Consider the following 20,362-nt stretch of genomic DNA (forward strand, 5'->3'; position numbering starts at 1 on the left):
AAGGAGATCGAGCTGCCTAGCTAGCTGCGGTCTGCGACGACTCCGGCGCCGCACGCGGCGCGGCGGGCCCAAGGTCAAGTCGTCGCCGTCGTCGCAGGAGATCGATCGGGTCGCGCGCGCCGCGCGCGCACTTGGGGGCTGGGGAAGGGCCCGTGGCCGTGGAGAGTGGGGGCGCGCGCGATCGGCCGGTAGGGGTCGGCCGGGATGTTGCATGGTTGGGGCGGCGGGCCGCCCGACGGTGACCACTCGATCGCCGTTTACACTTGGCAGTGGGAGAGGTGGGAGATGAGATTTGCCACATGAACGGACGGTCCACGGGCGATTGCATCCCCGGCCGGTCGCTTGATCTCGTTCTCTTCTCCACTATGGCAGCACAGGAAGGGTTTGTTTTTAGTTAGCCCAGTGGATAGCACAAGGCGGATTCGCCACCACTGTCATACCACCTCGATCACCATGATCCTGTTTGGTTTGTGCTACGCTAGGAACTGTAGTAACTTTGACCAATAATTAAGGGTACTAAATAATAACAGTTTACAAAACTAACTTCAGAACCCCTGCGCTAGGAACCTTGAAGAATCTAATGAAATCTGTGACTGCGTGATTTGAGGACGGTTACTGTAGCATCACTATAGCCAATCATCGATTAATTACCGTCATTAAATTTGTCACAAAAAGTTATACCCATCCCTAAAGAGGTTTTACAAATAGACTTCATTTAGTACTCCATGCATGCAAAAGAAATTCGTGCCACCCCTAACTATAGTCAACGGCGAACCTTGAAAACCCGAAGCTCTACCCCCCTGCTGCTAAGTGCTAACCCAATCCCACTGTGGTGAGGTCAACGTCGACTCTTGCGTCGAATGACTCCTACTAGATTTAATTCAATCATATGATCTAGGCGCGTGTATTCGCAAAAGAGGGAGATTTAGTTTTGCTATATGCATGTTTGCCCTTTTGCAACTTGTTTGTTGAATGAACTTTTCCCTCAAAACAAACTATATTTACTCCATGTTCTCGCAAAAAAAAAAAAACTACTTCATGGAATAGCTACAGCGATGTTTTTTCATCGACTTTTTTTTTTGATTCAATGAACATCTAGCCATTTAGGTGTACTCCATCTTCTGCAGCATGTTTAGGGCCGGTTCGTGTGGCCCTTCCAAAAAGTAGATGTCGTTAGCTCGCGAGTTGCACTCGTCGCCGGCAAGGATTTCAAGCCCACCTTAACATACCAGCCGACACGTTCAGAAACCCAGAAAGTCCACGCCAGACCAAAAGGAAGAATTTCGTGGCGATGCATGTGCAACCGATCGACTGTTCTTTAGCTGCTTGGGGGGCTAGGTCGCTTTCACATCCACGAATAATCCACCCCATGCCAGATTTGGTTCAGCTAATCTGGTTGTTTAATCCGCTGAATCTTCAAGGCTGCTAGTACTTTGCTAGTTGCTATTATTTCGTCCTCTCGATTGTGCTTAATTAACTCGTACTCTACTAGCTTTCTCTATCTCGTGCTTAAGGCTATTTAAATTGCTACTACGGTCAAAAGAAATTCCAGCAATAGTCCCTAAATCAGATCGACCAAATGCTAAATGAGGACAATGCCTCTATTGTTTAGAGGTTTTGAAATTTACTTCAACTCCAGCAATAGCGCTCGATTCTAATTTTTAATAGAGGACTCCATGGTGACCCCTAGGAATGGAGGTTTGTTCTAAGTCAAACTTAGCTAACTTTGATCAAATTTATAAAAAAAATTAATAATATACAATACCGAAAGTTTCATTGAATCCATAATAAAATATAGTTTAATGTTGCATATGTTGGGTAGTATAATTGTTGCTATAGTTTTCTTTAAATTTAGTCAAAGTTAGCTAATTTTGACTTAAAACAAATCTAATACGATATGCAAATAAAAATTCTAGTGACTACAATACCTATAAGGCACATTTATGCATCCCTTATGCTTGAATATGCCACCTAAACGGTGAGTTTAGCCATATTTCTGATTCAGAGAATATATACCGTGGACATGGATGGCACAATAGAAGATTCAAACCAAAATCAAATCTTTTCTTTAAAGAAAAAACAACTCTCTTCGGTCACAAAAACTTGCAGTCTTATCCCGTGTCAAACTTTTGACATTTTTATCAATTATAAAGGCCTCAAAATATATGGATGGGAAATATGCTTATTATTTGAACATTTTGCCAAGTTTTGTAATGTCCTGTGTCCTTTAAGTATAGATTCAGTAGAAGATAGTACATAGAAATTGACTTTATCGACAATGTCACTATCTAGCATAGTAGACTAATACATCTCACATCTTTGATAGGAGGCTAAGGAGTGAGTATAGCAGTATAATTGAGGTACTCACAAAGTAGGTCCGCATTTGAATGTATTATTTTGGTAGATATATCTTTATCTTCATTCACCTCTATTTTCATGTTTATTTGGATTTCTTCCTCATGAACAAATAAAGCAGAATAACTAGTTCTTCACACTTACTCCCTCCGTCCCAAAAAATAAGTCACACAAAATTAATAAGAAGATAAAATGACCATGTTTGCTCCTATTTATTACCCATATTTAATTTTTGCATGTACATGTACTTTCTAAATAGGGTAAGATGACTTGTTGTTTAGGATAAATTTTGAATCCTATAATGACTTATTTTTTTGGGATGGAGAGAGTAGTTTCCATCACTTGTTGCAAAACATAGTTTTCACCAAAAAAAAACAAATTTGAGAATTATGTCAGTTGCTATCGGTTTTAAGTCCCCACGAAGATTCACGAATCCACCAATTGAGACCTTGAGCAATAGGATTTTACATTTTTTCTCCTTTCCTTGAGATGCGGGGTGAGAAACCACCTATATATATATATACTCCCTCCGTTCCTAATTATAGGTCGTTTGATTTTTTTCACCCTAAGTTTGACCATTCGTCTTATTCAAAAATTTGTGCAAAATATCAATTCTTTTGTTGTGGCTTACTTTATCAATACAAGTTCTTCAATAATGAGTTAAATTTGACTATATTTTCATAAATTTTTTAAATAAAATGAGTGGTCAAACTTGATGTCAAAAAAGTCAAACGACTTATAATTTGGAACGGAGAGAGTATATAGGATGAGATATGATCTGCCACATAATGTTTTTTTTACATTATATATATATACTAATTATTACTTGTGAAGGATGGTGTAATGATGTGGTGATGAATAAATAATTCATTCCAGACCGTGAATAGAGAATAGAATGATGTAGCTCATGAGCTCGCACAATACGCATTTCACAGTGTGGCGTGCGCCAGTCGAGAAATTGGCCTCCAAAGATTGTAATCCTCCTTGCGAGTAATCAATGAATTCGGAAAACAAAACGTTGATTCAGCTTCAGATCGGATGGTCCATCCCCAACTCACTCATCAAACAAAACATCGAAGCGGTTTGTCAAAATTCCTCGATAAGATGCATCCTTGTAGCTTGCCTGCGCTAACATACAACAACACATATCTTATCTTCAATTCCCGTGCATTATCGAAGGAAATTCAGGGCTCTCTTAACTTTCAAAGATGCTCATGACAGCCAACATTTTTGCACCCACTGCCTGGTCCGTCGTTGACTCCAGGGCAACGCCCCCATTCTCATCATCTTCTAGGCATGCCCTGCCCTATAAAAGGAGCTCTCGAGAGGCCAGAGGTCGGCCAAGCACAGCCAACACAATAATTCACTGGCATGCAGATCGATCAAAACATGTAAACATCACACACCAGGGCCTAGCTAGCTAGCTGCGTATCGATCTGCACTGCACGAGGACCGTCGTCTCCCTCCCTGCAGCTGGCCGATCATATATAGGATCGATCGACACGCCGGCGTCGACGATGAGGGAGCTGATGCGGCGCCTGAGCTTCTCGGACCGCGTGAGCGACGGCAGCGGCGGCGTGCCCCGCGGGTGCGTGCCGGTGCTGGTGTGCGACGGCGGCGGCGAGGGCGAGCGGTTCGTGGTGCGCGTGGAGGCGCTGCGGCACCCGTCGTTCGCGGTGCTGCTGGAGATGGCGGCGCAGGAGTTCGGGTACAAGCACGAGGGCGTCCTTCGGGTCCCCTGCGACGTCCGCCACTTCAAGGACGTCCTCGCCGCCGTCTCCTCGCCGCGCTCTAGGAACTGATCCGCGAATTTATTATCTAGGAGTCAATCGGATCGCCTCCTTTAATCAAGGAACTGATAACTAATTCCTTCTTCTTCTTCTTCTTCTTCTTCTTCTTCTTCTTCTTCTTCTTCTTCTTCTTCTTCTTTGTGTTAATTATTTGGTTTCTTGGTTTGGGCAAGATCGACGACGGAGAGGATTTGCTAGCTAGCTGCTAGCATGGATCAGTCTGCACTGCACATATGTTTCTCTTACAGTATTGGCTTCACTCCTGCAACTTGGAGTGAAACAAGAAGGAATCAAGTTTTCAAGTCAGGTTTTCAGAGTTTGGATGATAAGTTAAAGAGATAGCATAGGTGTTCAAGTTATCAATACAGGGTTCTTGGGTCAACTTTTCAGTAATATTGTAGAGCAGCGTATAATCTACTAGTCGTGTTTGGTGTCCAGATTCTCCTCGGCAGTGCTAGTACATTAGAGTTAGTGTTGTACCTCCTGTTTCATAATTAGTGAGACTAGTCACCGGTCAGAGTTGAATCCAACAATTATAGAATAATTTTTCTGAGGATTATAATGTCTTTATCGCACATGAACCGAGTAGTCGGCCGGTTTTGAAGTTCTAGAATAGAAATTTGTGAGAACATGGGATATCGCCAACTAGTCCATGTTCTCCCAAATTTGTGACATTTTCAGATAATTTATTCCAAACGATTGTTTCAATGCTCACCCTTAACCTAACCTCATTTCCTTTGCGAAGAGGACGAGGAATTAGCGTGATTGCTACTGCATACCCTTGCCTGATTTTGCTTGTGATTTAGGATGTGTTTAGATCCTGTAAAAATTTAGACAAAATTTACTGTAGCAATTTTCAACGAATGATTAAACAAACTAAATATGATCTAATTATAAAACTAATTACACGAATGATTGAGAAATCACGAGACGAATCTACTAAGCCTAATTAATCCATCATTAGATGTTGTTTACTGTAGAACAATATTGTCTAATCATGCTCCAATTATTAAAAAATTCGTCTCACAATTACATCTGGAGGTTATGGAATGACTTTTCTCAGTTATCCACATTTAATACTCGTAGTTAGTGGTCAAACATTCGTAGTTACTGTAGCACCGAAAAAATTTTGGGATCTAAACGAGGCCACGGATGGAGTTGGGACATATGAATAACAGTCCTCTGCTGTGCACATGTTTGTCCGCATCTTCTAGTTATGTATATATATAGTGCATATTGTGAACAAATGATTATGTAACGCTGAATGGATTTTTCTCGTTACGTTCAAACATCCTCCTGCCTCGTACAGAAAGAAGAAAAAAAACCAAAAACATTCTCCATTGCATTTTCCTCTACAGAACCATGAACAAGTGTCCATCTTTCCAAATTTTCTCAAGAACTATCTCTGGGGGTTATTTAAAAAAAACAATCTCTGGGCCCCACCTGTAAGGCACTCCGGGAACGGGAACATCGCACGCGCGGCGGCCGAGCCGCCGACCAAACACCCTCGCGCCGCAACCAGCCATGGCGATGGTGCCGTCGCCGACGACCATGGAGGAGCTCAAGGAGGAGGCCGCACTAGTCAACCGGAGCCGCCACTCAACCTGGCTTGGCTGGGCCTTGGGTCGCTTCACTCGTCTGCTCGCCGACGGACCGACCAAACCCTCGCGCCCGCCACAACCCACCACCACGCCGCCGCCCCCGCCGGCGCTGATGGAGGAGCTCGAGGAGGAAATCCTCCTCCGGTTCCCGCCGCACCAGCCCGCGCTCCTCGTCCGCGCCTCCCTCGTCTGCAAGTGCTGGCGCCGCCTCGTCTCGGCCCCCGCTTCCGCCGCAGGTTCCGCGAGCTACACCTCACGCCGCCTGTAACACCTACCTCGCGGACAGTCCGCTCGAGGCCGGCGGACGGTCCGCCAGGCATCGCCCAGATATTTATCGGGATGGATGTGGGACCCACCTGTCATTCCTCTATTCCTCCTCACTTCTGTGACACCCCGGCCCAGGGCTTAATAGGATACTCATACCAACAAATTGCAACTTCTTTTCCGGAAGCCGGTCTCCAAAGAACTCCGAGGTTAAGCGTGCTTGGCCCGGAGAAATTTGGGGATGGGTGACCGACCGGGAAGTTTTTCCCGGGTGCGCACGAGTGAGGGCAAAGTGTGCAGAAAATACTGGTGTTGGTCTGTGAGGACAGTCTATGTCCTAGAAAGCAGCCAGATGTAAGCGGGCCCGGCCTCAGGGAGGCGGGACGTTACAACTTCGTCCAGAGCCGAGCAGAGCTCGAGCGCTCGCGCCGACGTCGCCCCCTTTCATCGATCTCCCTCCTCCGGCCACCAAACCTTGATTCCTCGCGCGGGAACCTTCCTCGGCACCTCCTCCACCTTCCCCAACCCCTAGACCGGCTTCTTACGGCCGGAATCGCCCCCACCATCGCCAGACACCATTGGAGGTGCTTGAAGCTTGCTCCACCGTCGATCCGTCTCTCCGGTCGTCCTCCGCTCGAACCGACCGCGGGAATTGATTCGTGGTGAGTTCCTTGTGCTTCCCAGTCTTTTTCCCCTTCCGCGGTGTGTCGCCGGCGCCGGTGAACGGCCGTCGCCGCCGCACTTGCTGCCGCCTGTGGCGCGAGTCAAAAGTTGGGTATCGCGGACGGTCCGCCTGGGAGGTGCGGACAGTCCGCCGGTCAGATTAGGTTTCGTCCAGAGACGATGTTGTCTCTGGTAGTTTAGCAGAATTGACTGCGGACAGTCCGCTATAGGGGAGCGGACGGTCCGCTGTTGAAACTTGAAACTTGTCCAGAGACGATGTCTCTGGTGGGGTTCGCAGGATTGAACTGCGGACGGTCCGCCACTTGGGCGCGGACAGTCCGTAGTAGAGTTTAGGATTTTGTCCAGAGACGTTGCCGTCTCTGGTGGATTGAATACGTGAACTGCGGACGGTCCGCCAAGGGGGGCCGGACAGTCCGCAGGTAGAATTAGAAATTGTTCCAGAGACGTTGTTGTCTCTGGTGGGTCGGTAGAATAGTACGGAGGACGGTCCGCCACTTGGGCGCGGACAGTCCACAGGGCATTCTAGTTGAAGTAAAATGGTTACATCATTGAGCTGCACTCATTTATTTCATATGCATACGTGTAGCATCCGCAGCTGAGGGCGCCGTATTTGAGGTGATTGCGGCACCACAAGAGCAGCCGACGCAAGCCCAGGAGGAGAGGTGTGAGCACCGGCCCAAGGCCCGTCTGACCCCAGCTCTGAGCAGCAGCCCGAAGGCAAGCCCCGGAGCACAACCTATTAATTTAAATTATGACATCTATATATATCTATTACTTGTGCATTACGTATAGAAATTAGTTAAAACCTTAGTTGCATGATCTTTAGTTTTCCTTGAGTTTATACTAGTATGATAGGACGATAGTAATGCTATGCTTAAGAGTTCTCGATAGAAGTCGAGTGACTTCTTGTCACTCGCGAGATATAGGATATATGGAAGTCGAGTAATTCCCAGTTACTCGCGAGACATAGGTTATGTCTACTTATATTACAGTACTTGAGTATTGAAATAGATATGGAGATGTGAGACCGGGCGGGGATGATGTATAGGTATGGCCGCAGGACAGGGTTCCTGGGTGCCTTAGCTCCATCTGAGCCGATTAAGGACCGGTCGTTGTCGGCAGTGCTGATCGGACTAACCGCATGCCGAGAGTAGGAGGTAGTCGAAACCGGTAAGCCGAGTACTACCTTGCTTCGAAAGTACAGAACTTCTACCCACCCCTTAGGGCGAGTCGAGTGGCCGCGGAGAATCGGGATGCATATGTTTACTTTTGGTGGTCTCTCGTAGGGCTCGGCTGACTATATGCAGGTGGGGCGGTTCTGTAGTTCGAGACAGGGAGGGGAATGGTTGGCATGTATAGTTCGACGGGGCAAATGCGTGCCGTGTTGGTTAGGTCCACCTTGCAAGGTTAAATCGGATCGATTCGCCGTGTCTCGCGGTCATGAGGTCTTGATCTCTTTACTGCATCGTAGCAAAATATTAGAATGTGATTTATGTATACTTATATAAAATATTGAGCACATTGAATTATTTTTGCTTGTACCACCATGATTGATATAGTGGGTATACGCAAATATTAGATGAGAGTTCATTTATATAGAACCTGGAGCTAAAATAATAAAAGTAAGGAAACTACTTTAGTCGCTCTTTCTGCAAAAATAAACACCAGCCAAATGCCGTGCATGTCTAGATATGTGGGCTAAGTTATACCGACCGGTCGGGTAAGCCTTGGTGAGTATTAGTATACTCAGGGTTTGTTGCCATAATTATTTTAAGGCATGCAGACGTAGACTTTTGTCCCTGCTGCGCCAAGTTCATCCGCCGGGATGCTGAGGGATGGAAGGTTGTGGAGCCAGACGTTTAGTTAGGGATCTCTCTAGGACACACTTTTGTTAGTTGTAGGCCCCCTTTTCCTCTAGTTGAACCCGGATTTCAATAATGCAAAGTTTGTAAATTATATATTTATTCACACTTGGTTTGTAAAATTTAAAGTATTATGTATATTTGTTGTATTTTCAAATATGTGTCGTGCTTATACCATCTGCGTCCACCTTCGCGTGGGACTATCGGTGATGTTTCGAACGGGACGTGAGTTGAAAAAGGATCGTCAAATTAAGCCGTTAAACTAATGAGCTCGATGTGTTCAAATGATGACCATTACGTTTTAATTAGAGTTTTAATTTGACGGTTCTGACACACCGCCCACACACCGCCCATGCTGGGGTTCCTCTGCAAAATCGCGGAAGACTCGGAGGACGCCATCACGGCCGGTTTCCTCTCCACGGCCGCCTTCTGCTCGTCGGTCGCGGACCTCTACGACTTCCGCCCGCTCGACGCCCGCCACGGCCGCGTCCTCCTCCTCACCCCTTGGAGCTCAGAGGGCGCCCTCGTGGTCTGGGACCCCGTCGACAACGACGCGCTGCAGGTGCCCCTCCCAGATCTCCGGCGGTACACCTACTGCTGGACGGCGGCGATCCTCTGCGCTGCCGGCAGCACCTGCGACCACCTCGATTGCCACCGGGGACCATTCCTCGTGGTGTATGTGGGCTCTGGTGGATCTGGTTCTGGGGAGGCGTTTGTCTGCACCTACTCGTCCGATGCTGGTACCTGGAGCGAGCCGATTAGCACAGAGCTGCCCCTGGACATTGTCGTCTTGATGCCCAGTGTGCTCGGGGGGAATGCACTCTACTTTGGGTTCCTGCTCAGGAAATCACTCCTCAAGTATGATCTGGAATCGCACGAGTTGTCTGTAATTGGAGTGCCACAAACATTCTGCATCTGGCGACATGTCGTGCTCGATGGTGGGCTAGCATTAGCCACCTTGCAAGAATGCAAACTCTGCCTTTGGAGGAAGGCTGGCCCTGAGGTAGATGCAGGATGGACACAATACAGAGCCATTGAGCTTGAGACGCTGCTCCCAGCTGATGCCTTCTTCACCTGGGCTAATGTGGTTGGCTTCGCTGATGGTGCTGATGTGGTTTTCCTAAGGGCAGGTCTTATGCTCCTCACAATTGATCTAAAGACCTATGAGGTGAAGAAGGTCTGCAGTGGCAAAAACATCTACTCTGCCATTCCTTACATGAGCTTCTGCACTCCAGGTACAATCTTGCTCGGAGTTTGGTTTTGCAATATTCTGAATGAGTAATAGTTTAGTTACTAGCATCAAAATTGGACAATAGACTCAACAACTAGCAATTTGTGAAAGTGGAATATTGCAATGTGATAGCAAACCAAGTTGATTGGACGGTAGGGTTCTGACAGCTTATTAGCCTAGGCCAGGAAGGTATGCAGTAGGAGATGTTATTAAGAAGAAATTACTTTGATGAGCTTATATACTCCTAATGTGTTGTCCTTATCTTTATTCATTTTCATTCAATAGATATCATCTGTCAATGTTACTTAACAATATCCAAATGGATGGCAATATCAGTGCTAAACTTAAGGGCATATTGTCTTAGTATAAGTTTGTACAGATATTGCTGAGAATAATAAGTTACTGCTGTTTAGTTAGTGAGAAACAAGCATTCATCAAGGGCCAATTTGATCCCTCAATCAGCTGATTTTATTTTCAAATTTTGTAAATTTGTGCAGCACCTGGCGCAGCCTGTACTGATGAAGGATCAACCGTGTGTGCCTCAGGTGCATGAAAAACTTGATGGAAAATTGAGTAATAGTAGTAATGGTAATCACATGGTATCTATGGTGGGATGGCACTTTTAGCATCAGTGAGATTCGTGCTGGCCTTCAGGGTTTCTGTGTTTTTTAAGCTGTAGTTTCCCATGAAGTTTTCACCTTGATCTTCCATTTCAAGTTCAATAGGTCTTGTATACAAGCAGTTAACCCTTGCACTATCCTACATATGTGCTCCAGTATTTCTGCTATCAATGAAAACATGAAATGAACGAGCATCATGGAATTTAAACACTGCAATTTCATATGTGCTTGTTATTAGTACACAATAGTGTGTTTGACCTCATGCGTCTCCAAATTGGTTGGAGGACCAGAAGCTTGTTAATTCATTGTTGTGATGACGAAATTTGTGGCCAATGTATGTATGAAATTTGGGGCAAGACCATTGGCACCATTCAGCTGGTGCACAGATAAACCTCACGGGAAAAAGGAATAACTGGTATCATCCAGTGCGCATCAGTTTTGTTCTTGATTACTGCTAGAGTAGTATAATTTGCATCAAATTTGTTCTTGAGTGCTGCTATAGTATAAACTGCATCAACATCGGTCTTGATTACTGTTAGAGCAGTATAGTTTGCATCAACTTTGTTCTTGATTACTGCTAGAGTAGTATAATTTAATTTGCTCTACTAGGTATGTATATATACCAGGCGCCAAGGAATCAAATTAAGCTATGCCATATGGTGTTTGTATGTGTGGAACTTGACATTCTGTACTTGTTGGTGAAGCTCTGCTTATCGTCGAGACCGGATACCGGTTTATCCCTTTGTTCTTGTTGTTTCACTTTCCTGAATGATTCATCAGTCATCACTCATCACTCATCACTCATCAGTGTGGTTGTGCACTTGATTGCATGTCTGGATTGAAAAAGGTTGCAGCTCGTGCTGATGGGTGAATCATGGTTCTTCTTGGTTGTCGAATGCGGCGACGATGCATGATTGTGTGAACAATGTTCGGGGCTCCCTTTTCTGAACCGACCATAGTTCCCCCATTGTTCTGTGTTTGGTCTGGAATGAAGTGCGTTACTCTGAGCTGAGCTTCCGTGCATTTCCTTTTTGGAAAATTAGTAAACAAGCTTGTGGGTGTTATGACTCAGTTGAGTTCCAGCAAACAAACTGGCGTTCTCCTTAAAATTTGACTACTTGGTTCAGTCATTCCCGTTTGACCTGAACAGGATGAGGCGGCCACCAGCACAATGAGCTTCGTGGCACTGGCAGAGTGCCATGAGTGAGCACTCAGGCGTCCTCGTAGGTGAATTATGTCCGTGGCACGTGGAACTTGCATCCCTGTGTTACATTGTTACACGTACCTACTTTGTATACCATCAGTCCAACACAGAAGGTCAGAAGCGAATTACACCTCTAGTATTTGTTTTGTTTTACTGTACTTTCCTAAAAAATTCATGCGTTAGTTATCTGTATGTTTGTGGACTGCAATTCCTGTCAGAAATAGAACAATTTGTGGTGAGTGAGCTGAAAGAGCGTCTTGGATGGAAGTTGTCGTTGCAACCATGTAGCCGAGCTTAATTGCAAGCAAAAGATAAAAGTGTTCAAGCTGCAATACTCCAGCAAAAAATGTACTATATGCATAGATAAAATCTGATTATCCGGCCCAGCAAAAATCACATGATCAATCGTGCGATTTCTTAACTAGGATTTGACGTACTACAACATTATTCGTAATCCCATTCTCCCTGTCTCTTAGGACCCACGTGTCAGTCAGAACTGCCACTCTACCTGGTTGGGCTGCGCCTTGGGCCAAAGCTGGTGTGGGGAGCAGAGAATTAGAACAGATCGGCGGCAAAGCATCCCCATTCCCTACCCAGCCTTCATGCCGGCAACCAGCATATGGTGCTCCGGTGATCAGCCTAAAAATAAGATACAAGATCGCTTGAACAAACACATAACCCCTAAGGCCCTAAAGCTCGATAAAATTAGGCCCGACACTAATCTCATAGCTGCTTAAGACCTCTCAGTCTCTCACCACCAAAAGAGCTTATGCTATTTACCATTCCTAATATCCAATTTGCCCTTGACTGTGAAGCTCCTTTCAAAAGTTCCACACTGCTGGCGCTAAAGTTTACAGTGCCACATCTTTTTGAAGTTAGCTGGGTAATCCCTTGTTGAATTAATTTTTTATAATCTCCCCAAATTTGCAGGCAATCGGGTAAACAAGTAAAAAAAATCCAAAATCAGGCACCATAGGTAACTAAACCATGAAACCATTGAGAACCAACATTAAAAATAGCGGTCTAAGACATTTAGCGAGGTTAAGAGAAGGCTATAGGGGGATATAGATCCCGCTAATCTCATTTAGCGGTTTGAAATTGAGTAATTAAGTTAAGAATTTATATGTTCAGAATATCAAATCAAACAGATACATGTCACAAAGTTCATTACATCATACACTGAAGTACGTCTAGAGTTTCGTTCCCTCGTTAAATCACTGACGAAATACTAAGTTTTGTAAATGGAGTTCAATTCTATTGAAAATAGCAATACATACTTGTGAGAAACTTCTAGAAGATTAGAGAGTATGCATGAATGGTTGTCATGCTTCATGGTAAAACGTGAAGTACTATAGAAACTAGATATTCGTATGGTTAGATAAGAATGAAAAAAAATTTAGAGTTAGATATTTTATAGAAAGTGTGTAGAAGATGGACGCATGGCAAAACCACATGAGTCATGGAGTCCTATCAATAGGGGTGCTCCCCTCCCTTCTTGCCATATAATGGCATAAGATGTCTTAAGTAGAAGATGACAAGGTTGTCATGTAGAGTAGTGGTGTTATGGTATGGTAGCAATATAAATAGTGTAAAATTTTTGTGTTGTACTAAGTTATTGTAAATAAAGATTTGAGTCCCCAAATATAGTTGGTCTCCCATGTTATTGTCTAGATGAAGGTCTTCTTGGTATAGTGTGGGTATACAGCCTGTGGAAGAAGTAGTATCACACTACTTTGATACCACTTAATCCTAGAGTGTGGGTATATGGTTTAACTAGCTAAATAACCCTTAATTTTGAGGCTATAGCGGGATATAATAGGACCAATGTCCAAGAATGATTGCAATCTGCTTACTGCAAAGTAGTAATGAACACTGCAATCTAGATGCAGTAATGATGTTGCAATCCCTCTCTAGTACATTGATCTTGAATATGATGATTGCAGCAATTATGTTTGTTGTTTCGTTTTCTACTATCTGATGTAGTAAATATAATTTTTTGCTATCTGATTGCAATCTGCTTATTGCAAAGTAGTAATGGACATTGTGAGCAAGAGTAGCAAGAGCGAACCATACATGATGCACGAACTGCCAGTTCCAGAGGATCAAAAGTTGCAATACAAGGAGTATTGCAGAAAAGAGCGCACACCAACCTGAGACCGTCACGATTTGTCACATTTGTTTTTTTGTCACATTTGTTTTTTTCCACCGCAAACTGATAATGGCATACTTCCTGCAAAGAAAGTGAGTCAATGAGGCATAAACATTGTTAGTGTTTAGCTCATTTTCTAATCCTTTAGGCTAATACTCATAATGTAGGAGATGAATCACTATGCAAGCCATATAGATGAAGGCCCCATGCATTCTTGTTTAGCCGAAGGATTGCCAGGTTAGAGTAGGGTCACCTAGGGAGCTCCAGTTGCATGTCCACTTTTCCCATATTAAGCCTGCATGTGATTTATCATTCCATGTGATGCCACTAAAATTATGTGATCTTCATGTTCTTTTTTTAAAAAAAAGTAAATGATCTTCCGTGTTCTGATATTTCTGTTTTAGGTTGGTGGGCTCAAGAGGATAATTGATACAAAGTTGCTGATCACAAAGCAAAGAACAACAATAGTTAGATCTTTTAAAGAAGAGCGACCAAAAATTCTAGATAGTAGCCTGACAAAGATGCGGACATTATTCTGATGTCTTCGTTTTTTTGGTCCCTAAGGCCCGTTGTAGGATAAGTTTCCTAAGCCCTAAATGCCCTGTTCCTGGAGTTGAATATGCTATATTTTTTTAGTGGTAACTCCTATTTTAGTATCCTATACTATGTTGATATGGTCCGACTTATTTGGTATATGTTTAAGGCCAAAAACTTTTGTCCTGCTTTATTGTTATGAAATATATCCTGTGGGGTGCCACCTTACAATTTCCAATAATAGCAGGATATACCTTTCAATTCTACTGCATTTTCCAATAATAGTAGATATCTTATTTGTTGTATTATTAAATGTTTAATATATTTATGATAGAATTTGTGACAATGTAAAGGTTAGGAATGTGTATTTATATTTAGTACGAAATACAGTGTGCCATATTTATTAAAAAGGGAGGTATAATATATGTCTATATTTTTATCATTATAAGAGCTAAATGTTTTAGTTATCCGTGTGTTATTGTTCGTGGTGGTTGGCTTATCTATGCTTTTGACATGGGGGAGGAAAAGGTCGTAAACATACTATTAGATTAGATATATTTATTGTCATACCATACTTTGCTCTAGATTGATCACGATCTGTCCATTTATTTGTGAGTTAATTGAAAAAAAAAGCTGTCGTTTTAACCATTCTACTTCAATCCATTTTCTTCTCCAGTGCTTCGCTCACAGGTTCATGCTGTAGAAATTTGATTAGTTGTTGTGGGCTCCATGGCAAGAAGACTTATGGCCTTCATCGTCTTGTCATGACTACGTGAGTTTGTGTGTGTGCTTTGCATATTATGGTACCTTTTTATGCTTGTTGATTTTAAGCTTAAGTTGCAAAAATTAGAAACGAGTTTAAACTGAATCTCATGCCAATGTGAAAGTGTTACCTCTTGCGGAGAAAGCCCACAACGGAGATCGACGACGGAGAGGATTGGCTAGCTAGCATGGATGGATCAGCGCATTGCAGTGCTCATGTGATTAACATTAGGCCGGCCTCTGTTAGATTATCAGGACCTTCTAGGAGTAGATCAAGAGGGAAATATTTTAACTAAGAGGGAAAAAAACCTTGTTAGTAGCCTCTGCTACCTCCATGGCGCCGTCGTTGTCGAGGTACGCAGCGCAGTGGCGTCGCGGTGGGGACAACGAGCCGGCGATGGTGTGGTCGATGAGGGCTGCTAACGCAGCGGGTCGCCGGAGTTGTAGTGGGCAGTGCTAGTGGTGCTGGTGGCGCTTCCCGCCACTGCAGCCCACCCTCTCTGATCGGATTAGGGTTTTGAGGTGGGGAACAGTGACAGCGGTGAACCTTGTGAAGTGAGCCGTCAGTCCCCACCTTCTCTTTATAGGGCTGTGCAACGGGGGCCCACCAGCCTCGTCTTGGGCTGGGCCCCCGATCAGGGCGCGAGGTCAAGAGATTAGTTGGCCGTTGGGCCAACTGGAGGAAATCAATTCCAACATTCTCCCCCTTGATCTCCTCTTATACTTTCACCTTTATATCTTTTACTTCTTTTCATATTTCATCACAGATTAATGTATAGAGCAGTTTCATCATCATGGTCGGTTGCCGATAGATTCAATAGCTACAATACATGTCTCTGTTTTGAAATAGATGCTTTAACTTTGGGTCCCTTTATTGTCCGGAAAATATAGGCTATACCATAAACCCATGTCGACTGTGTGTTCTCTGTACACACTGGGCGGCAAGCCTTTAATAAATGGATCCACAAACACATGTCTGTCATTCTTTTACTCAATGTATTTCAACATAATTCCGGACTTTCTTCTTTACAACATATAACTTTGTGTCAATGTGTTTGGCACCACATGACTCGTTGTCATAGGAGCATTATCAACTCCGGGTACATGTTCCCTTAACCATTTTGCCTGTCCCTCGGCCTCGTATCATGCTATACCATGTCTTTGCATCACATTGATGTTAATTGTTTTATTTTGGAGATTTTCCACACAAAAACTCTAAGTGTGAAAGTTAGCGACAATTGTGGATTTCGCTACATATTTCACAAGCTCTACTTCTGTACTCACAACCCTTTGAGAGCACTAGTTATTTCTTTCTTAACATGAGGCCGATATTCTCAATTTCATTCCAGTGATCTATATCTGGATTGAATTTTTGCCAAAATGACCCGGATACACGAACTATGTCAGGGTAAATTCTTTACTTGCGCGCTCATAAAGCTTCCAACAGCTGAAGCATATGGAACTATTTCCATCTCACATTGGCTCCTGGAACACTAAAGTTCCCAAAATTGTTACCCTTGACAATAGGAACAGGCGTAGGTTTACTCATATGCATACTTCATCTCTTTAAAATCTTTTCTAGGTATGTCTTTGTTGTAACCATAATACCCCTTTCTTTTTATCTCGATGAGTTTCAATTCTTGGACTAAAAACCAACCACCGAGATCAAAAACTTGAGGACAAGAATTCTTTATCTTCATTTAAGTTGTGGAAAACAATTTTCCCATTCTTTAACTTTGCTTAAAAGCTATTGTCCTGCTCAATCTCTTTAAACCCAAATTTTCTTACTATTTCTATGAACTTTAGATACCATCATCTCAAGGCTTTAAATGGATTTCTTCTTGTGGCATCTCATATATTCTTTTTTTTTCATGACAAAACATCAGGTAGTGTCATGTAAACATTTCTTCTATTTGTGTGAAACTTTTGTCACAAGCCATGTGTTATATCTTTCACCAGTCGCATTTCTCCTTGTAGGTCCATTACAACCTACTGTGATGACTCTTTTAGGAATTATTTTCTTTTTTCCATGGACTTAGCCCATAGAATTCTCGTGACTTCTTCAAATAAGGTGGAATCAACCTCCATTTCTTTTCTTGGCACATTGTTTTCTATATGGGGTTGTCGTTGCTCTTTGCCAAAAGGCAATGGACTCTTTAGGCTCTTGCATAACAAGACCCTTTTTTACATTATTCATCTTCTTTGAAAAGCTAACAACGGGTGTTGTATACAACATCAACAAGTATGAGAAACTTATTGCTCCTGAATCATCGAAGTGGACACGCATTCCTACTTCTCTTCAAGTCTTAGGTCTCTACATACCATGCTCCCCCAGATTATTACATCTTTTGTAAAGATGGCATATCAGTAAATCTCTTGTTTGGGTTCCATCTGTTAAAGACTTTATATATGCTCTGAAGCACCGTTTTACTATCTTTGAGGGTTGTCCAGTATGAATACCGGCTAACTCACTATCTTCCTTTTGGAACTGTAAAAAAGGTCCTGAAATTTAGCTATTTCTTTACATAGGGGTATCAATATAGTGACCGTTGTACTTCCCCTGGCGGTCACATTTATCTTTAATAGATCATCTTTTGCTTTCAATGCATAGTATGCATCATATTGTCCATTATCTAAAATGCAGGGGAGTATCTTTGTTAACTAATTCACATTTCTCCCCCTCGAAATGTGGCATGAACTTTTCTGCCACAATTTCGAAATCTATTCATAACTCTTGTGAATGAGGGAATTTTTATTACTTCATCCACATGATTACGTCATGCAAGACAAAGTAATTTCTTAATTTGTATGGGAGTACTTTTTCCACATTTCACTTCGAGAACTCAACGGACTCCTTTATGACCAGTAATTTAGTGAGTCACGCTCGCATATCATCTTTATCTTGAGGTTCGCATGTAACTTTCCATTCTTCTTAAACTCATTAAGTGCTTAATCACTGTGACATAATAGAAGTGCCCGATCAATTCTAGAATAGATAAAAGCTACTCCAAAAGTTCTCTCCCAGTATGGGATGCACCAAAAGCACATGAGTCATCACAACTTTCTCCCGCCATGCAGGATAAAAACTATGCCAATTTTAACCGCAATGCGGGTATTATTCCATACTTTTCCTGGACATAAATGCCAAGATTAGATCGTGTTCAATCATTAATTCAGAAATTAATCCGAATATTCCATAACACACATGCTTAGTCTGACATTGGTCAAATTAGCCGTGCATGCCTTATTACATCTCCGACTGAACTCAAAATAAATTCTTCTTGATAGAAAGTACATAAGAGACATTTCTCAAACTGAACTCTTATTACTCTATCTTCTTTTCTTGGATCAATATCCATGAGTACTTTTCCTTTTAAGCCATTCTTTTACAGAGAATACATTTTCTGATGCAATGACTTTCTTTCTTTCTTTCTGAGTCACAAGTACCCAGTTCATTTTCTTTTGTCCCTTCAAGAAGGACTACATGCAAAACTTTGTCTAAAAAGACAATAATCAAAACTTTTAGTTCTATTCTATATCACCGTTGGGCAGAAATAAAATAAAACATCTTTCCTCTACATTAAAATCGCATCACTGTTAGGCAGAAACAGAATTCATGTATAGAAAACACAATTAACTTTGGAACCATATATCTATTCCTCAAAATTAAATTCTTCTGATGGTTCGAATTTAATTAGAGAATGATTAACTTTATTGCAGCAGAAACAAGAAAATACATTTCTTTACTTTCATAGCAGTTCTTTATGTATTCTCTCACAAATGTCACTTTGATGCAACATTTACAAAAGACTTTAAACTTTAAGCTATGACTTATAAAATTATAATATTGTTATCATCAATGTTGGTCAGAAAATAATAATACTATAATTAACTTTAAATTTCTCTTCTTTGAGAATTTTCTTTATGATTCCTGTTGTAAGGACAAAACAATGCTCAACCTTAAGACTTCAATTGGCGAAATGATGCCAAAACTTAACTTCAACTTAAGACAACAGAAGCTTTTCTGAGACTTTAATCTTTAAATGTGTCTTTGACCCACAGGGAAAAACTCATTTAAGACCTTTAAACTATTCTTCCAATTAAATCTTCTCATTGGTTCCGACTTAATTAAAAGATAACATCATTATAGCAACGGAAAACTTTTTCTTTACATATACAATACTTTGTACTCTTTAATTGTACTTTGTACTCATTTTCTCTCTAAACAATTTATCTCGTTGGTTCAAAATTGAATAGAGATAAAACAGTACAAAATGTACTCAAATTAAACTCTTTAATCATGCTCTTAAAATTTAATTATCCCGTTGGTTCTAATTAAATTAAAGAGCAACAACTTTAAAACTTTGCAGTGGAAACATATAAGATTCTGTTTTCAGAAGCAGTGCTATACTCTTTATTCTCCTATAAACAATATACACGTTGGTCCAAAATTGAAAGGAGAACAAAATATAATCAAGTTCATTCAAAATACCATTCAAAGTGCTTCTGAAAAATGGAAAAATGACAAACTTCTTTTACTGTTTTGAAGCCCGGTTGCAAAAACGGCCCATAAACGCCCACGCGCTCTGCGCGCCCCCGCACCCATGCCTCAACCTGGGCCTGGGCCGGAATTTTGCCTCCCCGCCCGAGCTCAATTTGGCCCGAGAGCCGGCCAGGCGCCGCTGGCTGTCGGATCCGTCCGATCTTTTCGGTCAAACAAAACCGGCAGCCGGTTCCCTCCAAACCCTAAAACCAGTTTTCTCCATTTCTTTCTCTCTCCACCGAACGGCAGTGGCGCCGGCGGTGGAGGAGCCATGACCGCCGGTGGCGGCCGGAGGGAGGTGGCGGCGGCGCCCGCCGCGAAGAGGCTCGCCAGCACCCTCCAAGCCTCATCTCCCTCCTCTTTCTTTCTCGCGAACCGAGCGGCGGTGGCCCCTGGGCGGCCGGAGGACATGGCGGCGCCAGCGCGGGCCCTCTCGCCGGCGTGCGCGTCCACCGGAGTGTGGGCGCGCCGCCATCGAGGGGCTCCTCGCCAGTGCTGTGCTGCGCGCGCGGGCGAAGACCTGCGGCGGTGCTTTTTGTGCGAGCTCGAGGCTCTGTGCCACACGGAGGCAGTGGTGTGCTGGCGACCGGCGCCTCGGGATGATATCCCGCGCGGCTACTGCCGGCGGTGGTGCCGGCGGCGAGACCGAGTAAGCCCTGCCACCCCTTTTACTCTAGCATTAGGGTTTCTCTTTTTCGATCCGAGATCGATTTGGTTCTTTGTCTCTGTTTCTGTGATTCGTGACCGAATCCACTTTTCCCCG

General features: G+C 43.2%; 2 protein-coding genes across 2 annotated transcripts; both read left to right on the top strand.

The window, feature by feature from the left end:
* Positions 1 to 3,703: 3,703 nt before the first annotated feature.
* LOC120705236 (auxin-responsive protein SAUR71-like) lies at positions 3,704 to 4,715 on the top strand. Its single transcript, XM_039989700.1, has one exon. It carries the CDS (start codon positions 3,873 to 3,875, stop codon positions 4,155 to 4,157), a length of 285 nt encoding a protein of 94 aa, XP_039845634.1. The 5' UTR covers positions 3,704 to 3,872; the 3' UTR covers positions 4,158 to 4,715.
* Positions 4,716 to 8,901: 4,186 nt separating this feature from the next.
* On the top strand, positions 8,902 to 10,630 carry LOC120704190. Its single transcript, XM_039988500.1, has 2 exons — positions 8,902 to 9,791; positions 10,285 to 10,630. Exons 1-2 carry the CDS (start codon positions 8,909 to 8,911, stop codon positions 10,338 to 10,340), a joined length of 939 nt encoding a protein of 312 aa, XP_039844434.1. The 5' UTR covers positions 8,902 to 8,908; the 3' UTR covers positions 10,341 to 10,630.
* Positions 10,631 to 20,362: the final 9,732 nt, after the last annotated feature.

Source organism: Panicum virgatum, chromosome 4K (genome assembly GCF_016808335.1).
Source record: "Panicum virgatum strain AP13 chromosome 4K, P.virgatum_v5, whole genome shotgun sequence".
NCBI lineage: Eukaryota > Viridiplantae > Streptophyta > Magnoliopsida > Poales > Poaceae > Panicum > Panicum virgatum.